The sequence below is a fragment of the Aquarana catesbeiana genome, linkage group LG03 (assembly GCF_042186555.1).
Source record: "Aquarana catesbeiana isolate 2022-GZ linkage group LG03, ASM4218655v1, whole genome shotgun sequence".
Taxonomy (NCBI): domain Eukaryota; kingdom Metazoa; phylum Chordata; class Amphibia; order Anura; family Ranidae; genus Aquarana; species Aquarana catesbeiana.
The window spans coordinates 551,253,521-551,276,251 of record NC_133326.1 but is presented as its reverse complement, the minus strand read 5'-3'; the positions used below and the strand labels follow the sequence as shown (position 1 = coordinate 551,276,251).

The window sequence follows — 22,731 nt, the reverse complement described above, 5'->3', positions numbered from 1 at the left end:
CCCTTTTCCCATCCAAGTTCAATCCCCTCAATAAAAAAACAAAACAAAACAAAGCATGGAATGGTTTATATCTCTGAGTGACTGAGAGATGGATGTCTGGCTGGGCAGGGTGATATGTGAACCACTATATTCAGCAACCCCTACAGGGACATGGCTACAATAACTTATGCCCCGTACACGCGGTCAGATTTTCCGATGGAAAATGTTCGATGGGAGCTTGTGGTTGGAAATTCCGACCGTGTGTAGGCTCCATCGGACATTTTTCATCGGAATTTCTGTCACACAAAATTTGAGATCTGGATCTCAAATTTTCCAACAACAAAATCCGTTGTCGTAAATTCCGATCGTGTGTACACAATTCCAATGCACAAAGTTCCATGCATGTTCGAAATCAAGCAGAAGAGCCACACTGGCTATTGAACTTCATTTTTCTCGCCTGGTCGTACGTGTTGTACGTCACCGCGTTCTTGACGTTCGGAATTTCCGACAAGATTTGTGTGACCGTGTGTATGCAAGACAAGTTTGAGCCATCATCCGCCGGAAAAATTCCATGGATTTTGTTGTCGGAATGTCCGATCGTGTGTACGGGGCATTAGAGTGATATTAAACCTTCATATTTTTTTAAACAAAAATAACAAACATGTTATACTTACTGTACCTGCTCTGTGCAATGGTTTTGCACAGAGCAGCTCCGATCCTCCTTTTTTGGGTTCCCCCGCTGGCACTCCAGGCACCTCCTCTTCAGCGAGTACCCGTGCATGCTTGTTCCAGAGCCACCCAGTCTGCTTCTATTAACACAGACCGGGCGACTCGACCCCGCCTCCCACTCCCTCATCACAGCATTTGAAACAGTGAAATATTATTGCTAAACAGCGCTTGCTATAACTATCAATACATGCAAAATTATGATATATATGTGCTTATTTAAATAAACAAATGAAATTGAATTCCCTTTTAAAAAATTATAAGTGAACTTATATTGCCGATTTCAAATACTCTGTCCAAATCACTTGTGCAATAAAAGAAATGTCTACACATACATTTGAAAGAAAAGTTCTTTGACACCAAAGCAAACCCTCTTAATGCTGTTCCACCTCATGCTCATATAATATCATCTGCACTCACCAGATACAGATGACCCCCTTGCTATACAACAAGAGGAGCCAACTGCGCTTTTAAGGTCACTGTGGGATGTATCCAGATCTCCCAATCAACTATAGATATTATTCCCTTCTTGATGTTGCTCTGGTCCTTATCCCGTTAATTTGGTTGGCAGAGGAGGTTAAAAAGTAAAAAATAAGAAAGGAGAGGAGTCCTCTCGTAGTGTAAAACCACTTTATGTTTATTAAAATCATTGGTAAAAATCCAAACACAAGGAAATAATCTTTATCACCTCCTTCTCACGAGCAAATACAGCGTTCCACAAAGCACATCACTATCCCCTACTATATTAGCTTCTCTTCAGGCATGGAAAAAAATCACTCATAACCACTTCCTTCCAGGAGTCCACAACAACTTTACTCCCACTACCTCTACTATCCACCATCATACCTGACTTGAATGTAAATAGATGGGTGACAAAAGGGATAAAAGGCGTAGATGACTTGATGATAGGTTCAGCACCCAAAACCTTTACATCCCTACAGCTAGAGTATGGTTTATCCAACTTTGAATATTACACTTATCTACAAATAAACCACTTTATTTGTTCCAACCCAAAAAGTGCTATATCACTACCATGGAATGTAGCCCAATTCTACACTAAGCCAAATACTAAGATTAAAGATATATCTCTGTTTTACAGTCTGCTTAACAAGAAGAATGTATTCATTAAAAGTTCCCACATACAGGCATGGGAAAATGAACTGAATACTAGATATACCTCTGATCAATGGCAAAGGGCACTCAGCTTCATATACGCTGCGACAAAAAGCGTGAACCAATGGGAACTGACACAAAAAATTTTACTTAGATGGTACTTACAGTAACTCCCTATAGAATTGCAAAATTCTCTCCACAAACTGCGGGAAGGTTAGTACGTTATACCACATACTATGGTCTTCTCCAGCTATAGCCACTTTCTGGACAGCAGTGTTTCGACTGCTTACACAAATTCTAAAGATAAAAAGACCCCTATCGCCAGGTCTAGCACTTTTGTCGTTAGACACCGAATCAATACCGATAGAAGTCAGTACCATAGCCATCTATATTCTAAGTGCAAGGTTACTGCTAGTACACCATTGGAGAGACCAGAAAGCTCTTTCTATCCAAGAAGTCATAATGACAACCCACACCCATGCCACATATGAGATGCTGTTTGCTTCCACACAAGGCAGACACCAAGAGGCCAGCTCTCAATTGAATATATGGTTAGAATGGTACAAAATATCCTCTGGGAATACACAGAACACATAGAATGCATTAGGGGAAAAACATTGAGGCTTTAGAACCACTTTAAGGCAAAACCTTTCTTTTTAGGTTTGAATAGAGTGGAGAGAGATTAGAATAATTGTCAGGTTTTTTTTTATTGTCTCTGTCCCCATTAGTGAGATGTACCCTCTCCATTTGTCCTGTTTACCATTATCACCAAGAGTAAAAAAGAAAGAAAATACAAAATAGAGAGGACATTTTCCAATGGGAACACTAGTTCTGATGACCCTGATGACAACCAGGAATTCCCTCACTTTGTAGGGTTTTTTCTCACTCGCCTGTTTTGGCTATTGGGATAGGAAGTGAAGGGAAATCTACCCAATGGGGACAAAGACAGCTATCCTTACCATACTCTATCCAAAATGAAAAAAAAAAGTTTTGTCTTTTAGTTCTTCTTTACTTTAATATACTGTAATATACATTATAAAAACATTTTTGTAATAACTTTTAGCAAAGAAAATCAAGTTGATGATGGTGTTTTTTTTTTTTTAATGTTATAAACATCAGTGATATTGCCTCTATATAATGTTGTCTCTTTGTATTTTCCAGTCCCACTTCTGCCTCTGCAGCAGCTGCACAGTGTTCTGCCCAGCTGTGTGTACAGACCCAGCTACCTGGTAGAAGGTTACCCCCTGCAACGATACCAGGGTCTGCAATTTGTAAGTAGCTGCAAAAAGAGGAGAAAGGGAAGGGGAAAGTGTCAGTACTGTCATGGCTGCCAGCTAGATCTGATTGTCCCACCTATGAGTGAGTTAACACACTTTTTTTGTGCCTTGATATTTCAACAGTTAGTAGAAAGGATAAAGTATCTGCACTGAGCCACTGAGAGCTCCCTTTAGTGGCCAATCTACAGATCTATATATTTAATACAATAACAAAAATATGGAATTAACAGCTTAGTAAAAATGAGAAAGTTGTATCAGAAAGATTATAGTAGTGCAATATGAAGTCAAAATATGTTCCCACTAATATGTTCCCACTAAAAATGTCCTACCCTTTCTGTTATTATTATTATTATTATTATACAGGATTTATATAGTACAGTTTAATGAGTTTGCAAGTGAACAAGTGCCTCCCAGAGTCTCCCAAAAAGCTGAACAAACCACCAACGCCCGCTGGTATACTTGCTTTAAAAATACAAGAGAATGTCCAGCACTTTAACAACCATTATACCTTTACTAACTGCTCCTGAAGTGCTGGACATTCTCTTGAATTTAGGATTCATATAGTGCCCGCAGTTTGTGCAGCGCTTTACAAAATGGTGGGAGACAGTACAGTTAAATACAATTTAATAGAAAAGGGATCAAAGGGCACTGCTCATGACAGCTTACAATCTAAAAGGGAGAAATGGTATTGGAAGCTGTGGGAAGCTACCAGCTGACCCAGGGAGGAGGTGTAGACAGGGAATAGAAGAGGTCTGAGGATGGAACTGTAGGGGACCCCTACAGAAAGAGGAGGAGATAGAGTTGTAAGTGAGACTGAAAGTATGGTGAGATAGATAAGAAAAGAACCATCAAAGTGCAGAGTTATGGAGGCCAAGGGAGTGGCGTTTTATGAGGAGGATTAGGTGGTACCAAAGGCAGCAGTCTAATGCCCTGTACACACGATAGGATTTTCCGATGGAAAATGTGTGATAGGACCTTGTTGTCAGAAATTCCGACCGAGTGTAGGCTCCATCACACATTTTCCATAGGAATTTCCAACACACAAAGTTTGAGAGCTTGCTATAAAATTTTCCGACAACAAATTCCGATCGTGTGTACACAAATCCAACGCACAAAGTGCCACGCATGCTCAGAATAAATTAAGAGACGAAAGCTATTGGCTACTGCCCCGTTTAAAGGCCCGACGTACGTGTTTTACGTCACAGCATTCAGAACGATCGGATTTTCCGACAACTTTGTGTGACCGTGTGTATGCAAGACAAGTTTGAGCCAACATCCGTCGGAAAAAATCCATGGATTTTGTTGTCGGAATGTCCGATCAATGTCCGACTGTGTGTACAGGGCATAAGAGTAAGAGTACAGAGTATTGACCATTGATTTTAGCAGTTAGCAGGGCAGTTTCTGTGGAGTGTTCCTGGCAAAATCCTGACTAAAAGAGGTCAAGAAGGTTGTTATGAGGTGGTAGCTCATGTAGTTGTAGACTATATATTCTAGGAGTTTGACCCATCTCAGATTGTTAAGATTGATGGGATCCAGCAAGTGCTTTTCATGACCCATGCATGTTTTACAGGGTTGGGGTAGATGCCAGTAGATAGAGAGATTGAAAATGTGAGTTGAAGAGTGTAGAATAGAGCAAGAGGGTGACTGTAGTAGTTGTGAGTTAATGGGGTCCAGTGATAAGGTGATTGGGCGGGCGTTAGAAAAAAGTTTAGAAACTCCTCTATGATAAAAGGTTTAAAAGATGGAAGAATTGAATGTGGAAGTAGCTCTCTTTCACATGCATATCTAATATACATTAAAAAGGGCTAAAGTTCCCCTTTAACACTGTCATCATCCCTCCATGTATTCAGGTCCGTCTAAGTTATGTTTTCCCCAATGACTACACCCGGCTCAGTCACATGGAAAAGGACAATGAGTGCATGTACCAGGAGAACACAAGATATTCCAGCAGGTAGGACAAACTACTTCTACACTCTATATCAGCTTGTATGTGAAGAAACGTATATATAAAATTGAATGATAGTCAAAAAAGGATACTGATTTAAAAAAAAAAAGTTTGGATTTACTAAATGCAACAGATAAAATGGAAAACCACTAATGTGATCTGACACTGACAAATTTGTGTCTTTGTCCACCATCATTCACTACACATACTGATTGGTAACTAAAGTGAAGGAGTAAATTGGAAAGGCCTCTGTATTATTGGAAATGGGTTTTTTCTATTGATGAAATTTACACCAGCCCATGACTTGTTGAGGAGGAAGAGAAGAAGTGTACATATTTACAATGAGGATTCAGGTCCCTGCATACTGTATGTACAGTAGATTGCGATTAGAGCTAAAGGATATAATAAATGTAATTTCTTATTCACAGAAAGGGTTGTAGTGTTCCTAAAATGATAAACAGGTAAGGATAACATGTGTAGCAAGAACCCCGAAGGAGCTGCTTTTTATACACAGATTAAATAGGCTCCCTCAAACACGCTATTGATGTGTGTCAAATGCTATGGCTAAAGGGGAATCCCAGGCCAACCTATAATACATCCAATACACACAAAGAAGTGATTTTAAACACTGTGGTGTGTCCCTCTTAAGAGCCACTTTAGTAATGTACTATGAGCAAAGCTTTGCATTTATTCTCTTCACCGGCATGTAGGAGCTCGTTGGATAAAGGTCTCTCAATATAGAAGAGTGATGAGGAGGAATGTTAGTAGCTGGTTCTGTGATGTAGCACTCCTCTATGTGATCCAGATAATAGGTGCCTGTACACAACATTCAGGTGTGGTATCTTATGAAATGCAATAAAGTTCCTGGACAAAGCCCTCTTGCCAATCCTATACGCAATCATCAGTCCTCCACGGAGCGATCGATCGACTCTCCTGGCTGCAGACGTGTCGCAATGGCATCCTGTCTTTGAGCTGTTGAAACGGCCTCTCCCATGAAGTTCCCTGCAGCTGCAGAGCGTCTTGCTGAAGCATGCAGGTTCTGTTCCTCTGGGCTGGGCTGCAGACTGTAGGCCGCAATCCCCCTCACACACAGCAACAGAGGGGTTGCTCTTCTGATGGGATCCAGGAATAAGGCTTTTTGGCCTAGTCCCTCCCTGTCTTTTATAGTTTCTCCCACAATCCTCCTGACTCTGAGCAGTGCAGCCTGGGATTTGCGGTCCTGTCCTTTAAACAGTCAATCAGGCTTCCTTGTGTATAGACTTTATATCCCACACTTCTCTGCTGCTGCTCCCCCCACCAAAGAACCTTTGGTCCCCAAAGGGAGTAAAAAGTCTGTAACCTATTACATGTTTTTTATATACAAGCGGAGAAAGCAAGTTAGTGTACATGGGAAATCAGACAGTTTGCATCTGCATAAAAACCTGGCAGAGGAACCTCCCACCAATTAGCATAGGAGGGGAGGTTGTCCTGCCTACAAGCCACCTGAATTGGGATGGCCCAGCTAGATGTGCCAGGGGGTGAGTTGGGGTTGTCCTCCACTAAATGTGTGGTGGAAGGACCAGGCGCCTCAAGAGTCCTTTTTGAGGTGAGAACAGCTTCCTCAGAGCTTTCGCCCAGCGTATCATAAGTCAATCTCTTAGGTGGGTGAATGGCTCTTCTCTCTCTGTTCTTTGGGCTCTGGCGTTATAGGCACACTGGACTTGGCTTCATCTACAGCTTCTCCTTCTTCCTGCATATCAGCCTCAGCTCCCTCTTCATTGAATGATTGGAAATCTTCGGGGTCTGCTGTCAGCAGGGAAGATTGAGTGTCTTTCAACTCTTCAGAGGGTGGACTTTGAGGCACAAACTCAGGAGCCTCTGGTCTGAGAATCCCAGCGTTTGTCACTTTAGGAGGAGACAAAGGGAATGGCAAATCCTGGCATTTGAGGTGGCCACAACCAGTCTATCCCCATCTCTTCATCTTTGCTGTCCTCATCGTCAACAGCGAGGGGTACAGACTGAGATCTAGTGACTGGTCTGGATCTCTGAGAGACCGTGGGCGTGGACTGTGAATCTAGCTGTGGTGGCAAACAAACTGTTTCTGATAGGGGCAGTAGATGGTTGCGGTGCCAAGTCTTCAGCAGGCCTGTGCTCCCCTCTGGTCGGATTTGATACACTGGGAGTCCTGGCAACTGCTTGCAAATGACATAGGGCTGCGACTTCCAGCGGTCAGCCAACTTGTGCTTTCCCGGGACACCCAGATTCCTCAGCAGCACCCTGTCACCTGGTTGCAAATCCTGCACTCATACTCTGAGGTCAAAGTTCCTTTTGATTCCTTTGTCCTCGGGCATCTGTGGTAGCTTGGGCCTTGTCATAGGCGGTCTTCACTTTTCCGGAGCCGGTCTACATACCCTCTGTGGGAGGTTGCTGAAGTATGATCTAAGGACGTGCCAAAGGCCAAGTCTACTGGCAACCGGGCCTCCCGTCCAAACATTAGACGATAATGGGAGTATCCTGTGGCATTGTTTGCGGTGCTGTTATAAGCGTGCACAATAGAGGCCACATGCTTGCTCCAGTGATACTTTTTCTCTGAATTCAAGGTCCCAAGCATATCTAGGAGGGTTCAGTTAAACCTCTCTGGCTGAGGATCTCCTTGAGGATGGTATGGGGTGGTTCTGGACTTCTTAATGCCTAACAAGTCTAAAAGACTCTTGATGAGGCTGCTTTCGAAATCTCTCCCTTGATCAGAGTGGATACGTTGGGGCAGGCCATAGTGCACTAAGATCTTGGCCACCGTGGATGCTTGTTGATCCTTTGTGGGAAATGCCTGGGCATGCCTAGTAAAGTGGTCAGTCACTACCAGGATATTTCCCTGTCCAATCAGATCAGGCTCCAAGCACAGAAAGTCAATGCACACCAGCTTCATGAGTCCCTGACTCTGAAGATGGCCCATTGGGGCAGCTCGGTGAGGCAAAGTTTTCCTTTGGATACATCTGATGCAGGAGTGGCAACAGCCCTCGGCTTCAGCCTGCATGCAGGGCCAGTAGAATTGGTCCCTCACCAGGTGGAAAGTCCTCTCGGGCCCTAGGTGGCCATGGTTGTCATAAAGAAAGGTTAATATTTTCTCCCAGTGTTTTTCTTCAAGCTCATCAGAGGGGCCCCTTCGGTAGACCACCCCTTGATGCAGCTGCAATCGATCCCACTCTCGGTGCAGGAGATGGGCCTCCTTCGGGGAGTCAGTGAGGAGCATGTCAGGGCATTGGTTCTCCAAGGCCTTCAGTGCCAAGCTACAGAGAGGATCTTCCAACTGGTCCCTTCGCAAGTCCTTCTTAGAAAGTTTTGGCAGACCTTCATCCCCGATTTAGGTGACATTGCAATAACATTTGGGGACACCAATAGCTGATTCTCCAATGTCTTTGGCCCTGGATCCTCCTCCAGCTTGGTGTTCTGCTCCTTGACACAAGGTTCGTACCCCTTCAGGTGTCAGCTGGGCCCATTCTTCTGGAGGATCACAGGAGCAATGGGGCCTTCTTGACAAAGTATCTGCGTCTTTGTTCCCGACCCCCGGTCGATCCTTTAGGCTGAAAGTAAACCCCAATAGGGCAGCCAACCATCCGTGACCTGTGGCAGTGGTGAGGATGTAGGTGAGAGGATTATTGTCGGTCTTAATCATGAACTCCGCTCCGTTTAGATATCCATTACTGCCCACTTCAAGGCCAGAAACTCAAGTTTGTGTGTGGGGTAGTTCTTCTCGGCGGGTGTCAAGCTCCGACTCACATAAGCAACTGGCAGCAAGTGTCGGTCGTGTTCTTGATATAGCACCCCGCCTAACCCATCTCAACTGGCGTCAACGTGTAGTTTATATGGCTTGGTTGTATCTACATAGGCCAGGACTGGAGCAGTTGTTAGGCTCCATTTCAGCTGCCTAAAGGCCTCTTCACATTGGGCAGTCCACTGTTCCTGAATGGACTTTCTGGGTTTTCTGGGCCCTCCAACTGGTCTGACCGGCTTCGTTGGGTCATTGTCTTCCTCCCCATTTTTCAGTAGCTCATTGAGTGGGCGGGCTATCTAAGCGAATCCCTCAATGAATCTTCTGTAATAGGAGCAGAATCCCAGAAATTACCTGAGTTCAGCCACACTAGTGGGTTTCGGCCAGGAGGTGATGGCTTCCAGCTTCCAGCTTCTGGTGGCCAGTGGCCACTCCGTCGGCAGACATGATATGACCAAGGTAGTTGACCGATGGTTGATAAATCTGGCACTTCTCCAGGGACAGCTTCAACCACTCATCATAGTCTTTTCAGGACCTTCTCCAGACGCTCTACATGCTCTTCTAAGGTCTTCCCAAAGATGATGATGTCAGCTAAATACACCAACTCCTCTATCAGGTTCATGTCCCCCAGGGTCTTCTCCACGAGCCTTTGGAAAGTGGCTGGTGCACCGGACAAACCCTGAGGCATACGATCAAACTCCCCACCGGGGTAATAAAGGCGGTCTTCTCCATATCCTCAGGATGCATGGGGATTTGATAGTACCCCTCTTCAGGTCCAGTACGCTGAACCACTTGGCCCCTGACAGGCTCTGCAAAGCGTCTTCTATCCGTGGGGTGGTGTACTGGTTGGGAATGGTCCTCCTATTCAGCGCTCTGTAGTCGATACAAAGCCTTAGTGACCCATTCTTTTTCCATACCACCACTATCATGGAAGTGTATGGACCTCGGGACTCTCGGATGATACCTGCTCTCTTCAATACTGCCAATTGTTCACGCAGGTCTTCCAAGTCCCCTAAAGGAATCTGTCATACTCTCTCTCTGAACAGCTTGTCTTCTTGCAGACGGATCCGGTGTTGGGCGCTCTTTGCACACCCCACATCGAATTCACTCTTTGAGAATTCAGCCTGCCATCTCAAGAGCTGAGTCTTGGCTCTTTCTTTCCATTCAGGTGAGAGAGGAGTGTTCTATGGATAGAACTCCTCGATGGAGATCCCATTCTTCCCCCCCCCCCCCCACCAAATCAGATGGTGAGACTGGGGTAGCTGGATTTACTTGTCCCAGCAACATCCGAGTTATGTTGCAGACACTGACCGAGATCCTCCTGTGGCTTCTTTGCAATGCTTTGGTTGAAATCATTTCGGGAATCATCTCTACTCCCATTTCTTCTTTCTGTCTGCTTCAAGGACAACAAAAGGGCCTGGTTGTTTCCAGTTCCGCTTTACAGATGCCCGTAAAACAGGTCACTTCACCAGGCTGTAACACCTTCTCACTCCAGTCCAAACGCCAAATCTTTCCCACTCCTTCATCTGGGGCCTTCTGTTCTTGCACCAGGCACTGATAGGCTTGTCTCAACATTGGGTGCACACTTGTAGTTGAAGTGTCCTGCTCTTGGACAAGAGGTGTCAACAGTCTTCTGACAAGATCAGTATTGGTCCCTACGATAAGAATGCTTTTACTAGCCCCTGGTGGGCGAGGACAGACCACTACCAAAGTGTCAAAGGTCTCAGCTTTCCCAGCTACGGAGGGATCGAAGGTCAGCTTGACTGGTAGATAGCCATCATAAGGGAAGTTCTGAGTCCCAATGCCCCATATCTCTAGCTCTTCTAACTTCTGTAATGGCAGGTGTTTGAGGTGCCTGTCATAGAAGTCTCTGTAGAGGAGAGTCACTTTAGCTCCAGTATCCAGGAGGGCCTTAGTGTAGATTCCCTCCACTTGGATGGAGACAACCGGAGAGGGTCCCACTAGCTTGGCAGGGAATTTGTGTGAAGTGGCAGGTTTGGCCTGTTCGGTGGCTTGTATCCGCACTCCTTTCTTGTGGAAATTCTGATCTGGCCTGAGTCTCTGTTGAGTTCTGGGGGTCTGGTGTGCATCGACTATCCGATGCCAGGTAGCATGGGTCAAAGGAAGTGGGACACTGGGTCACTCGGAGGTAACAACGGGGGCCCCCTGCAAGGGTTTGGACTCCCACTGCGGTCTCCTTGTGTCTTTGGTTTTTCTGGAGCTAGCTAATGTAGATGGGCACCCGGTTGACTCCTTCACCGGGGGGCCCTCTGGAGTTTCCCGCTGGCTTTCGGTATTGTGTTTCAGGCTTCATTGGGCTTGGGCATACTCGTCGATGATGGCCAACTCCTCCGCAGTTGAAGCAGATCCCTTGGTTTGCTAGCCTCTTCACCTGAGCAACAGTAGAGCTTAAAGACTCCTTGGGCACTGAAACTTCATCACTGGGTAGAACAATGGGCTTGTTGGTCAACAGGGCCATCATCTCTATCAGCTGTGACACTTGAGTCTTAAGGAGCTCAACCTGGGGGTCGCCATCAGCTGCACTGTCCACCCTGACTCCAACAACAGATTCTGGCCTCTGACTTTTTTTTTGTTTTCCAGTATTGCCTCCTCTTCTCGCACAATCCGGATCAGGTCCAGATACTTCAAGATGCCACCATCTTGCAGGGTTCTCAACAGGAGGGTGATGGAGTCCAAAGGCTGGGCACCCCTCAAGACTTGCTGGGCTCAGACTTCATCCACCTTCCGGGGATCTAGACCCTTCTTCAGCAAGATCTGGTGTATAATCTTGTCCAAATGTTTCATGTACTCCGACAGCTTCTCCCCTTTATTTTGGTAAGTGTGCTCCAACTGGTAGATAAGATCGGAAACTTTCTCTGTGTACCCAAACACATCCTGCAGAATGTTCAGGTAGTTCTGGGCAACACAATGTCACTTGCTGAGCTTAAAATTGCAGATGGCTTCTGAGGCATGCCCTTTTAAGCTCTCTGTGATTCTCTGTTTCTTGTGGGTCTCAGGAATGTCCCATTCATCCAAGGCTTGTGTGGCCTGGTCCAGCCACTCTTCAAAGTTGTCCTCCCCTGTGGGCATGGGTTGTCTTCCAGAGAAAGCCCTGAGCTTCAGATACCCAGTTCCAGAGTATGTTGAAGTGACTTTCTGGCATTTTGACACAAAGTCTCCTAAAGCAGCAAAGAACTCCGGCCCAATTGTGGCCAGAGGAGCCATGGAAGGGACTTCTTCCTCTGTGGCTTCAGCTTGACTGGAACTTGCTGGACATGTATCTGATGCTTTCAGCTGAATTAGACAAAGCTGAGTCTTGTTAGCCAATTGTACCAGGGTCCCTCTGAACTGGTCAGGGACCCCTTGCTTCCACTCTAGCAGCGCGTAGGTGCAGGAGGTTCCGCGGTCTGTTTTGACAGCGATCACCCACACCTTCCTGTCTGGGGATAGTGTCTTCACAGCTTGCCTGATTTGTTCCTCAGCCCAGGCCTCCCCTGGGAGTTCGATCACCACACTCGACTCAGAGCAGGCGCCTGGATAGCAGCAGCAAGGTCCATCCTGGTGCTTGTAGGGAAGTTGATTGCAGAGAAAGGAAAATCCTGGACGAGCCCCCACGTGTAGCAAGACCCCCGAAAGAGCTTTTTATTGGTTCAGTCCGTTGCTCTGCCTCTCGACCCCAAAGAAGTGTCCCAGCCCCTTTGGCACACCTAGCAAGATGGATAATAGAATAACCTGATAAAAATACACAACACAGTTCTGTACTTTAAGTTTACTTGGAGTAGAATAAAGTTTAGATTAACATTACTCAGCCAAGGCCTGTGTAAGTAGCCAGGACTTGGTTGAAACAGTTTAAAAAAAACAGTCAGTAACACTATGCAACAAATAAAGGGGTAAATAACAATATACACAGATTAAATAGGCTCCCCCAAACACGCTATTGATGTGTGTCAAATGCTATGGCTAAAGGGGAATCCAGATAATAGGTGCCTGTACACAGCATTCAGGTGGGGTATCTTATGGAATGCAATAAAGTTCCTTGGCAAATGCTCTCTCATCAATCCTATACGCAATCAGCAGTCCTCCACATAGCGATCGATCGACTCTCCTGGCTGCAGATGTGTCACAATGGCTCCCTGTCTTTGAGATGTTGAAATGGCCTCTCCCGTAAATGTTCCCCGCGGCTGTAGAGCGTCTTGCTGGAGCATGCAGGTTCTGTTCCTCTGGACTGGGCTGCAGACTGTGTGCCCCTTGGTAGGCCGCAATCCCCCTCAGACACAGCAACAGAGGGGTTGCTCTCCTGATGGGATCCAGGAACAAGGCTTTTTGACCTAGTCCCTCCCTATCTTTTATAGTCTCTCCCACAATCCTCCTGACTCTGAGCATCGCAGCCTGGGATTTACGGTCCTGTCCCTTAAACAGTCAATCAGGCTGCCTTGTGTGTAGACTTCATATCTCACACTTCTGTGCTGCTGTTTCCCGGTGATTGGCTGACAGTCTCTTCCAATAGGGAGGCTACAGAGCAAGCAGTTCTGTGTGTCTCTGTGTGTGAGAAAAGAGGAAGGGGGGTGAAAAAGCCCACGCAGCTGCTAGCAGGCAGCTCACCCCTCATGGATTCAATCAGCCTGAAGCAGTACTTGCTACACATGCAAAGCCAATGTGTCAGTCTTCTTTACTATTAACACTGTAATGCTCTTTAGGAATATCAATTAATTTCCAGAATGGTAATCCTTGTCTTTATTATCCCTCAGATTGAAATATAACAAATATATGAAGGTCGAACATCCAAAATCCAGATTATCAATCCAAAATCATCCTGGTATGTACCTTTTTTAGCAATTTGGGCTACAGATCCCTTTTTTTTCAAACCAGCAGTTTCTTTCCTCTCTCCGTTCTTCTTTCTTTCATTCCTATTAGGCAAGATTAAAGAATATGTTTGTAGTACATTTGTAGTACAGCAAATTATACAATTACTTTTTTTATCCTCTTAAATAGGTTGGTCAGATGATTATAACCCATCTGATTTCCAGTATGTGGACACAGATTATCAGATGGTGGACAAAGGCGATCAGGAAGACAGGCAGGAGCCGAGCGAAGATGAAATAATTAAACAGAGGAAGCTTTTCCTTGTTGCAGAGACTGAGGAAGAAGGACGGCTAAAGCCCCTGATATCTGAAAATGTACAGGACAAAGCACTTTCTTTCTACGACAACTTAAACACAGCTAAAAAAAATTATTCAGGCTCAGTTTTCTCAAATCATGATTCTAGTCAGCTACCCAAACTAGAGAGGCAGAGCCAAAAGATCCTGACTCCTGATGATGCAAAACCCCATAAGCATAAACGCCGAGATCTTGCCAAAGTAAAACATGACTACAACCAGCGTGAAAACTTTTCAGATGTGCAGGAGAGAAACTTGAAAAAAAGGAACCAAAAAACACAGAAAGAAGCAATAAAGTCATTAAATAATGGCCTGAAAGGCATACCACACCCTGTAAGACAAAGGAAGACATCTACGATGGATTCTCCACTATTAAACAAAATAACCTTGGCTAACAAGGAGGGTTACCAAAGGGTGCCACAAAACAGTAGCAAGGGAAACCCTAAGAAGGAAGAATCTCAAAGAAAAAACAGTAGGCAGTTTACAAATGATGATGACCAAGGACTTAAAGTGGGTATGGCAAACAAACAGGGTTCTAGGCAGGAAGAACCCAAGTTTAATGGAAACATTGATGATAATAAGATTCCAGAGTCTGAGCTCTATCAGGGGAAGTTGCATGACTCTGGAAAGGATGTGAGTAGAAAGCAAAGACCTGAATTTGATCAGGAGAAAATGGAATGGCATAGGAGACCCAAGACAGCTCATTCTAATGGGCAACTAAAGCAAGAATCTCAAAATGAACATCTTCATAGAAATAAAACACAAGAGTTTCAAGATATTAAAAGTAAAAGGCAAGACCTCCTAGTAGTCAAGAAAAGACATCGTGTTTTATCCACAGTTAGCAAGCAGGGATTTGAAAGTCAAAGAAAGCGACAAGGAGCTCCTTTGGTAGCTAATGCTAAGGAGTTGGGCCTTGAACATAGAAACGTAACCAGCCAAAACAATGAAGCAGTTGTGGATAAGAACCAAGGGGGAGAACAAGATGGAGAGCTCGGTGAGCCAGTTCTTGGTGGCTTTAATCAAGAAAAGTACAAAAAGCCGAAAGAACACAGAGTAGCTGCAGATCTTAGTGACAGAAAACAAAGTCCAGAATTGAATAATGGTGACCAAAAACAAAATGACGGTGAAAAGCAAGATCCCTCATGGAAAACAAATAGACTGCTACTTCCTGTTCCAAATCTGGGGAGACCAACTGAAGGAAATCAGGAACTCAACAATCAAAACCCACAGGAGGAAGAAGGAGAAGCCCAATACCAGGAAAATAATGACGAAGATGAAGACGATGACCAAGAGCTTGAGTACCCCTTTGTGTTTGAACAGCCTGTTTTCTGGAACCAGACTTTCCATGTGGGTCAAACAGACTTTCAGGTGGTGAGGTCAGAATACATTGACCTTCAGTGCAACACTTCAGGAAACCTACAGCTGAAAGAGAATGAAGCCTTAAGCATAGTTGGAGCTTTCATGAAACGGCTGAACCAGTGGCATCGAGGGTGAGTACTTGGGGGGGGGGGGGTACCAGATCAGTTTTATGAAAAAAATGTACAAGAAGGAGGAGAGGATTGCAAAGCATAGAGATGGGTCTATAGGAAATTGATAAATGTAAATAAAGCAAATATACAATTGTAGAGCTAAGCCAGCTACAAAAAAGTGACAACACTCTTTCATAAAATTAGAGCCCTATCTTTGTCGGTGCTGGTGATCATTGTAAAAATTTTACAGTTGTTATCAGAACAAAAAGTGATGGGACATATTCCAGTGGGAACACCTGTTCCAGTGCAAACTGGCTAATCAGGGATTTCCATTAATTTTAAATTTCCTTTTCTGTCTAAAAAAAAAGGGAAATGGGGGCACACATTTCCCAATGGGATAAAGACAGGGAATAAAAAAAAATACATGGCAGGGTTTTAGTGGTTGTAATGCTTTTTAATGCCCGATGGTATGTAAGGGCACAGTCAAAGGCCAACTCCTAGAAACCCTACTTAATTTAAAAAGAGTGCTGGCCATCTGGATCACTTAAATATCCACAGTAGGAAAATAGTAAGGCTTGAGGTTTGTTGCCATGTTAGTTGTAAATACATTTTTCTTTTTTCTTGACAGAATGTACAAACTACAGCGCATTATCAACATTGAAAAACGTTTAGACTACGTTAAAGGAAGCCGCTATTTCCTAGAACTTGAACTCTCTGATAGATCTAACCGTGTCCTAAGATTTTCTCAGTATGTGTTTGCCCCAAATTGGACTGGGCTGACCCAAGAAGAGCGGGAACAAGAAAGAAACATGAGGAATATGATGTGGGGGCCACGTCGGAGACTGATGGCAAGCGAGAAGCTGCCAGAACTGTGCTGGCCGACAGGGCTGGCCTGGAATCCCCGAGCTATGGTGTACGTTATAGTACCAGGTGAGGTGGTTAACATAAATGCGTTTTGTGACTTAAATGTCAGACATTTTTTTTTTGACAGGGGACAATAAGGTTAGAACCTCTTTCAGATTTTATTACTGTGCATTAATAATGGCTAAAAATAGATAAATACTCGTGGTATGCTCTGATCAGTTGACATGTATGCCTTGGCAAAGGTCACATAATGTTCTTAGATGTTTATGAACTGCATTAAGGGAGTTGCTAGTCTGTTACAGTTTGTTTCTTGCTCAAAGTGGAAGTAAACCATTCTATCGTTTTCAGCCAAGGAAGCTGCCATCTTGGCCTCTGTTTAATCTGCATCTGCCATAATGCTGCACATGTGATTTGTTATGACACGAACCATTGGATGGTTTGACAGTTTGGTTGAGAGCACAACCAATGTGGCAGCTAGCATTTCCAGCATGCCAGGAATGTTAACTGTTGTTTGAATTTTGAAATCGATGGGTTTACCTCCACTTTAAGGCCATTGTGGGACTCTTTGACTCTCCATCTTAACGACATCTGCACAAATAAAATGGGTTAGCTGTGCAGAATTTTCCAGAAATAAGGAAGCTCTACTGAGGACACAATTTAGTTCTGCTTGAGGTTAAAGCTAAAGGCAAAACATTTTTTTTAGTTTTGTATAGAATGGGGAAAGGTTAGACCCTATTTCAATTTTTATTGCTGCTTTTGTCACACCTCTATGTGTACTGGTAACCATTGTGATCAAGAATGAAAGCAAGTGGAAATAAAAAATGTTAGAGTAGTGTTTACTACAAGAGGTTAGGCAAAATCTTTCAATAGAAACACCAGTTCCAGGGACAACTGTCCAAAATGTGAATTCCCTTATATTGGGAGATTTCTTTGAACTTCCAATTGCATCTTTGGGACAGGAAGTGAAAGGAAATCTCCCCAATGGTACACAGACAGCAAACAAAGCAATGACAGGAGGTTTAAACCTTTCTGTGCTGTATCCTAAACTAAAAAGAATGTTTTGGCTATACATACACTTTCAGTATTTCTATTTATTATGCAAACTGATTAGTTTTGTAAGTGTATAGTTCCACTTTAAATGCTGCTGTAGGTACTCGATGGAAGGGTTGGTTGTACATTTTTTCTGTTTCTTCTAGTAAAGAATCAGGCTCGATGGGTCCAGAAGTTTATAGATGACATGGAAGCCATACATCGCACCACAATGGATCCTTACTTCAGCGTTATTATTGTGGACTTCAGCAGCACTGACTTGGATGTAGAGGCAACTCTAAAACAGTCCCATCTTCCCAGGTGAGGTGACCTGCAAGGTCACTGAAAATGTGACAAAAGGGGACTCTGGGTTAACTACAATATGGGAGACTCGATGCAGAGTATATCGGGGAAGAAGGGTTACATACAGTTTTGCATGATACAAACTTCATACTTCCAGCATGGTATCTTATCATCTCTAAGCTCTGTGCTCTCCTCTCTGCAGTTACCAGTACGTGAGATTGGAAGGGAATTTTGAGCGTTCCTTGGGGCTTCAAGCTGGAGCTAATTTGGTAAAGGTGAGTGAAAAAATGAAGTAATCCTTTAAAGATTCTTTCAACAGAAAATTAAACTGTATCATAACTACTAAGGTCCATTTAGGTTTTTGAGATTTTGACTCCAAAAATGTCAGCCAGAATCAGCAGAAGTAGAAAAAATAAGGCCTCAAGGTTTTTTCATTAAAGGGTAAGTATTTATTTGGTATATAAAAATGTAACAAGTCCCTCAATGTATTTCTTAGCTATAAGATATGGCCACTTCATCGGGATCCCTGTTTAAAACACTTTTTTCTACCAGGTTACCGGTATATTTTAAACAGCAGATTGGTAGCTCATCATTTACCGAGTGCCATTTGTAAATACCACTGGTTCAATAGTGCCATGCAGCCATTCCATCTGCTAACTGAGACACTGCACCGAGCCCATCCAAGAGGTTCGATATCTTGTGACAGCTGTAATTGGTCATCACAGCGATCACATGCTATCGCTTACATGGTTGACCATTCCCCTTCCTCTTACAACAAAAAGGCGAGGGATCATAGTCATTTCTGAACTGGGAGAGAATGAATGGATAAACAGCAGCAGCTGGAAATCTACAGTATTTGTACAGTTTCACTGACTGTGAGATTGTTTTGTACTCCTTTCACTGTCCCACTTCTCCAGCATATCTAAATGCTGTCTCTGTATGTGAACTGTATATTAACCCTTCTCCATTATCCTGTACATCTACATATTATAAATGAGTAGTATAAAAGCTCAGCTGCTCATTTTTGAGTCTGCTGGAACTCTGTCCAAGTGGAACTGGTCTAAGTGCCCCTTTACCAGTGAATCCTGCTGATGATGAGGACTGACTATTGAAGTGGATGCTGAATACCCATTCAAGACTCTTATTTTTGTTCTGGCCACTTACTGTGACAATTTTTGTGGCTTTTATTTTAGCGCTGTTTTTAGTATTTTATGATCCAGTGTTTGATTGCTGGACTTTTTTACTACTCATTTATGCCATTTCTTCCTTTTTAAACAGCTGCTTGATACTTTTGAATATTTATTTATTGCTGCACATAGAATTGTGGGATTTAATATTCTTAAGTGTTTATTTATTTATTTATTTTATACTGCATATAGAACCATAGGACTGATCTGGCGCTGAGCGAGTGTGTTATAGGCCTCATTTTACACACCTTCTCCACATCTGTTAACCTCTTCATGTTCATCCTGCCACTGTATGTGACATACCTGTACATGAAACGCTTCACTGTCTCCTCCCACCTTTTATAACATGCACAGTAATGCCTAGTGCACCATTACCAGGCTCCATGTTTTAATATCATCAATATAGTGCTGTGCAGTTTCTTAATTTGAAAAAAATATCACCTTGGAGTGTCTACTTTCCAAAAAAGGGTAATTGGGGGGGTTGTGCTGTTACATGTGGTTAGGGAGCCCAAACTCAGTCCAGGCTCCTTAAATAGTTTTTAATACACTAATCCTGATGACGTGGCCATTTTTTTTACAAATTCTTTATTTAGCAAGAAATCAGTTTTTAGTATATCCATATAATAAAAAATGAATAAGATCCAGCCGTAGATAGAAAATATAACCATAAACTTCTGACACCACCATTTTTGCCAAAACCTCGTTGCACACCGGCATCCCAGTGCTGTCAAATATACAATCATCCAGAACACCCTGCTGGACATCGGGAGCAGCCAGCCACCATACCTTCATGAAGATGTTGTCCACAAATGCTATATCAGGTTGCTTGATCCCTGTGTGAACTTCTTGCTACAGATTTAAATATATGCATTCATCCTTACATTTTTCCTTTTTTAAAACCTTCAATTTTTTGTTTGAATTACTACACTTTTCCCGATCTCCTCTGTAGCATTCTTTGCTTTTTTTTTTATTCTCTTTTTGCCTGTCTTACGATTATTTGGAGAAGTCCTACAAGATCATAGACTTGCTTCTAAATTTAGTAAATACAAACAATGTAATTATATAAAACAGGATTTTAGCCTGTCGTTCTCTCTTTCAGAATCCACACAGCATCCTCTTCTTGTGTGACCTTCACATGCATTTCCCTCCATCCATCATCCACTTAATACGCACACACACCATCGAAAGCAAAATGGTGTACGCTCCCATGATCATGAGACTGAACTGCGGTGCAACTCCAACCTGGCCTGAAGGTGAGGATGAAATGTGCGATATCAGGGAATGTGTTGTGTCTGAATATCTACCACTGGTAAATGTCGATGGATGTCCCTAATGATCTTAGGAAAGATAAGGGGAATAATTTGTCCAGTTTGGCAAGTTGTAAATTCTACGTTATTCCAGGTAATAGTTTAAATTTGCTATATAATTTGAAAAGTGCAGGCAAGGAAATTATAGAAATGTAGAAATTCTGTCAGTGTTTTTACAGCTCTGACATACTGCAGTGTGGTGAAGAATACTATGAACCCACCACATCAGTCTCTGCACCAGAAAAGCTTGCCCTCCAAATGTCCCCATCGCAGTTACATACTATTATACATTTATATAGCTCTTGCACATTCCACAGTGCTATACAGAGAGTATGGAGCTAGTCACTTCACCCAAAAGGGGAAGTTCCTCGTGTTTGCACCGTCACCCCCCCCCCCCCCCTCCAACTCCCACTTCTGGCTCAGATCGCCGCGTCGATCTCAGATGGAAATTCGGCCCCCTTCCCCCCCCCCCCGCAGTTTTTTGGGAGACATCACGGGTCCCATTAATCTATGGGATCATTCACAAGGCGCAGTGCGGAAACCTTCCTGTTTCCCTTACTTCAGATTCTGGCGCCTGCTTCCAAAGCCAATTGAAGAATCGGCTTCGGGTGAGGACATCACTGTAACCCTGGACAGGTAAGTGTCCTTATACTAAAAGTCAGCAGCTATAGTATTTGTAGCTGCTGACTTTTATTAACTTTTTTGGGGAGAAGTCTGAAACTCCTCTTTAATGTCTCCACTGCAGTCACACACTATTTTTGTTTTATGTTTATATACAGTAGCTCTGACAATACTCCACAGCAGTGTACAGAGAACACTGTGCCATTCACATCAGTCTCTTCACCAGAAGCGCTTACACTACAATGTCTCCACCACAGTCACACACTATTATTATTATTTTTATGCATTTATATACTGTAGTTCTAATATATTCCACAGTGCTGTGAATTTATGCCGCAGTGGTTCTTACATTTTATTGTTTCTACCGCAGTCACACAATATTATTATGTTACACTTATACAGTTCTGACAGCCATTGAAATTAGTGTCTGTACCAGAGGAGACTGCATTTTAATGTTCCCAGTGCAGTCACACAGTATTATTATACATTTATATAGCATTGATCTATTCCACGGTGCTGTACAGTGAACACAGAATCAGCCATATTAGTCTCTGCACTCTGGAGATTAGGTGATCATTTCCTAACAATTTTACCCTTTGTATGGTTTCGTTATTACTCCACAGAAATCAAATTCAAATCTGATATTTACATACAGTTTAAAGGCAGTTCCATGTTCTCAGGAAATTATATCTTTACATTTTCTGTGCAGGTTTTTGGGAGGTAAATGGTTTTGGACTGTTGGGAATATACAAGTCGGACCTAGAGCGTATTGGAGGGATGAACACAGAAGAATTTCGGGAGCGATGGGGAGGAGAAGACTGGGAGCTCCTGGACCGGTAATGGGGCCTTAAATTCTGATCTAGTGAGATGGGTGGATAATACAAGAGAGGCTCTGAAATATTTGTAACACTAGCATGTTGACTTCCACTAATGGCAGGTCTACATCCTGGCGATTTGTTGCTGCATGTGTTTCTGTAATTCTTTCTGCTAAATCATAAAAAAAGAATTGTATCCATGGGTATTTCCTTTCCTAGGAGGTGGATGGAGGGCGCGTGATCAGACGCTTACATCAAAACATGTATGGTTTAATCATGTATAAGGAATACAAACATATAAATATTGAATCATACAAATACTATGTTGCATAAAAACAGGTAACAAAATAGGCACTACAAAATTAAAATTCGGGTATGCCCATGTTGAGGCAGGTATTTAAAAAAGGCTGATGCGTTTCGAGGGTAACCTCTTCATCAGAGCCAGGAGAACAGGAGCACAGTCTGTATGGGCTGGTAGGCCAACATGTGTACATGGGAAGGAGTGGCTAGTAGGAGGGTATGTCCTGTGATGGATAATTAGTTATTCTAAGTTCCATACCAGTCCACGTCCAGGCGTTAGGAAATGTCAGCTAGATGTGGAATGCTCAATATTCCAATTATTGGGTTCTCAACATGTTTGTACACACCTCAGTGTAAAAGATAAAAAAGTCAATATCTCCTCACATCCAGATGAAACAGCTCCACTTCTTATGCTCTCATTGAATGGATTAATGGATCTCTCCCTTATTCTCCAATATTAGAGGAGATATTGGCTTTTTTATGTTTTACACGGAGTTGTGAGCATGAGATTTTTCACTACATACAGCCTGAGATAAGGATTGGAGCAATTTGTTCTCGATGAGACACAAGCCTGCTGCTTCCTGCTTCCATGTGGAGTGAGGAAAGGGAGAGGTCCCTTAATCCATTCAATGAGAGCATAAGAAGTGTAGCTGTTTCATCTGGATGTGAGGAGATATTGGCTTTTTTATCTTTTACACTGAGGTGTGTACAAACATGTTGAGAACCCAATAATTGGAATATTGAGCATTCCACATCTAGCTGACATTTCCTAACGCCTGGACGTGGACTGGTATGGAACTTAGAATAACTAATTATCCATCACAGGACATACCCTCCTACTAGCCACTCCTTCCCATGTACACATGTTGGCCTACCGGCCCATACAGACTGT

At 43.4% G+C, this 22,731-nt stretch overlaps 1 protein-coding gene across 1 annotated transcript in view; it reads left to right on the top strand.

Moving 5' to 3' along the window:
* B4GALNT3 (beta-1,4-N-acetyl-galactosaminyltransferase 3) overlaps positions 1–22,731 on the top strand; it is a 148,473-nt gene that overhangs the window by 112,058 nt on the left and 13,684 nt on the right. Inside the window, exons 11-19 of the mRNA XM_073621633.1 lie at positions 2,980–3,089; positions 4,946–5,046; positions 13,537–13,604; positions 13,781–15,434; positions 16,042–16,343; positions 17,474–17,627; positions 17,812–17,884; positions 19,896–20,049; positions 21,434–21,560. Coding sequence (XP_073477734.1) covers positions 2,980–3,089; positions 4,946–5,046; positions 13,537–13,604; positions 13,781–15,434; positions 16,042–16,343; positions 17,474–17,627; positions 17,812–17,884; positions 19,896–20,049; positions 21,434–21,560 — 2,743 coding nt within the window. The remainder of the gene's footprint in view (positions 1–2,979; positions 3,090–4,945; positions 5,047–13,536; positions 13,605–13,780; positions 15,435–16,041; positions 16,344–17,473; positions 17,628–17,811; positions 17,885–19,895; positions 20,050–21,433; positions 21,561–22,731) is intronic.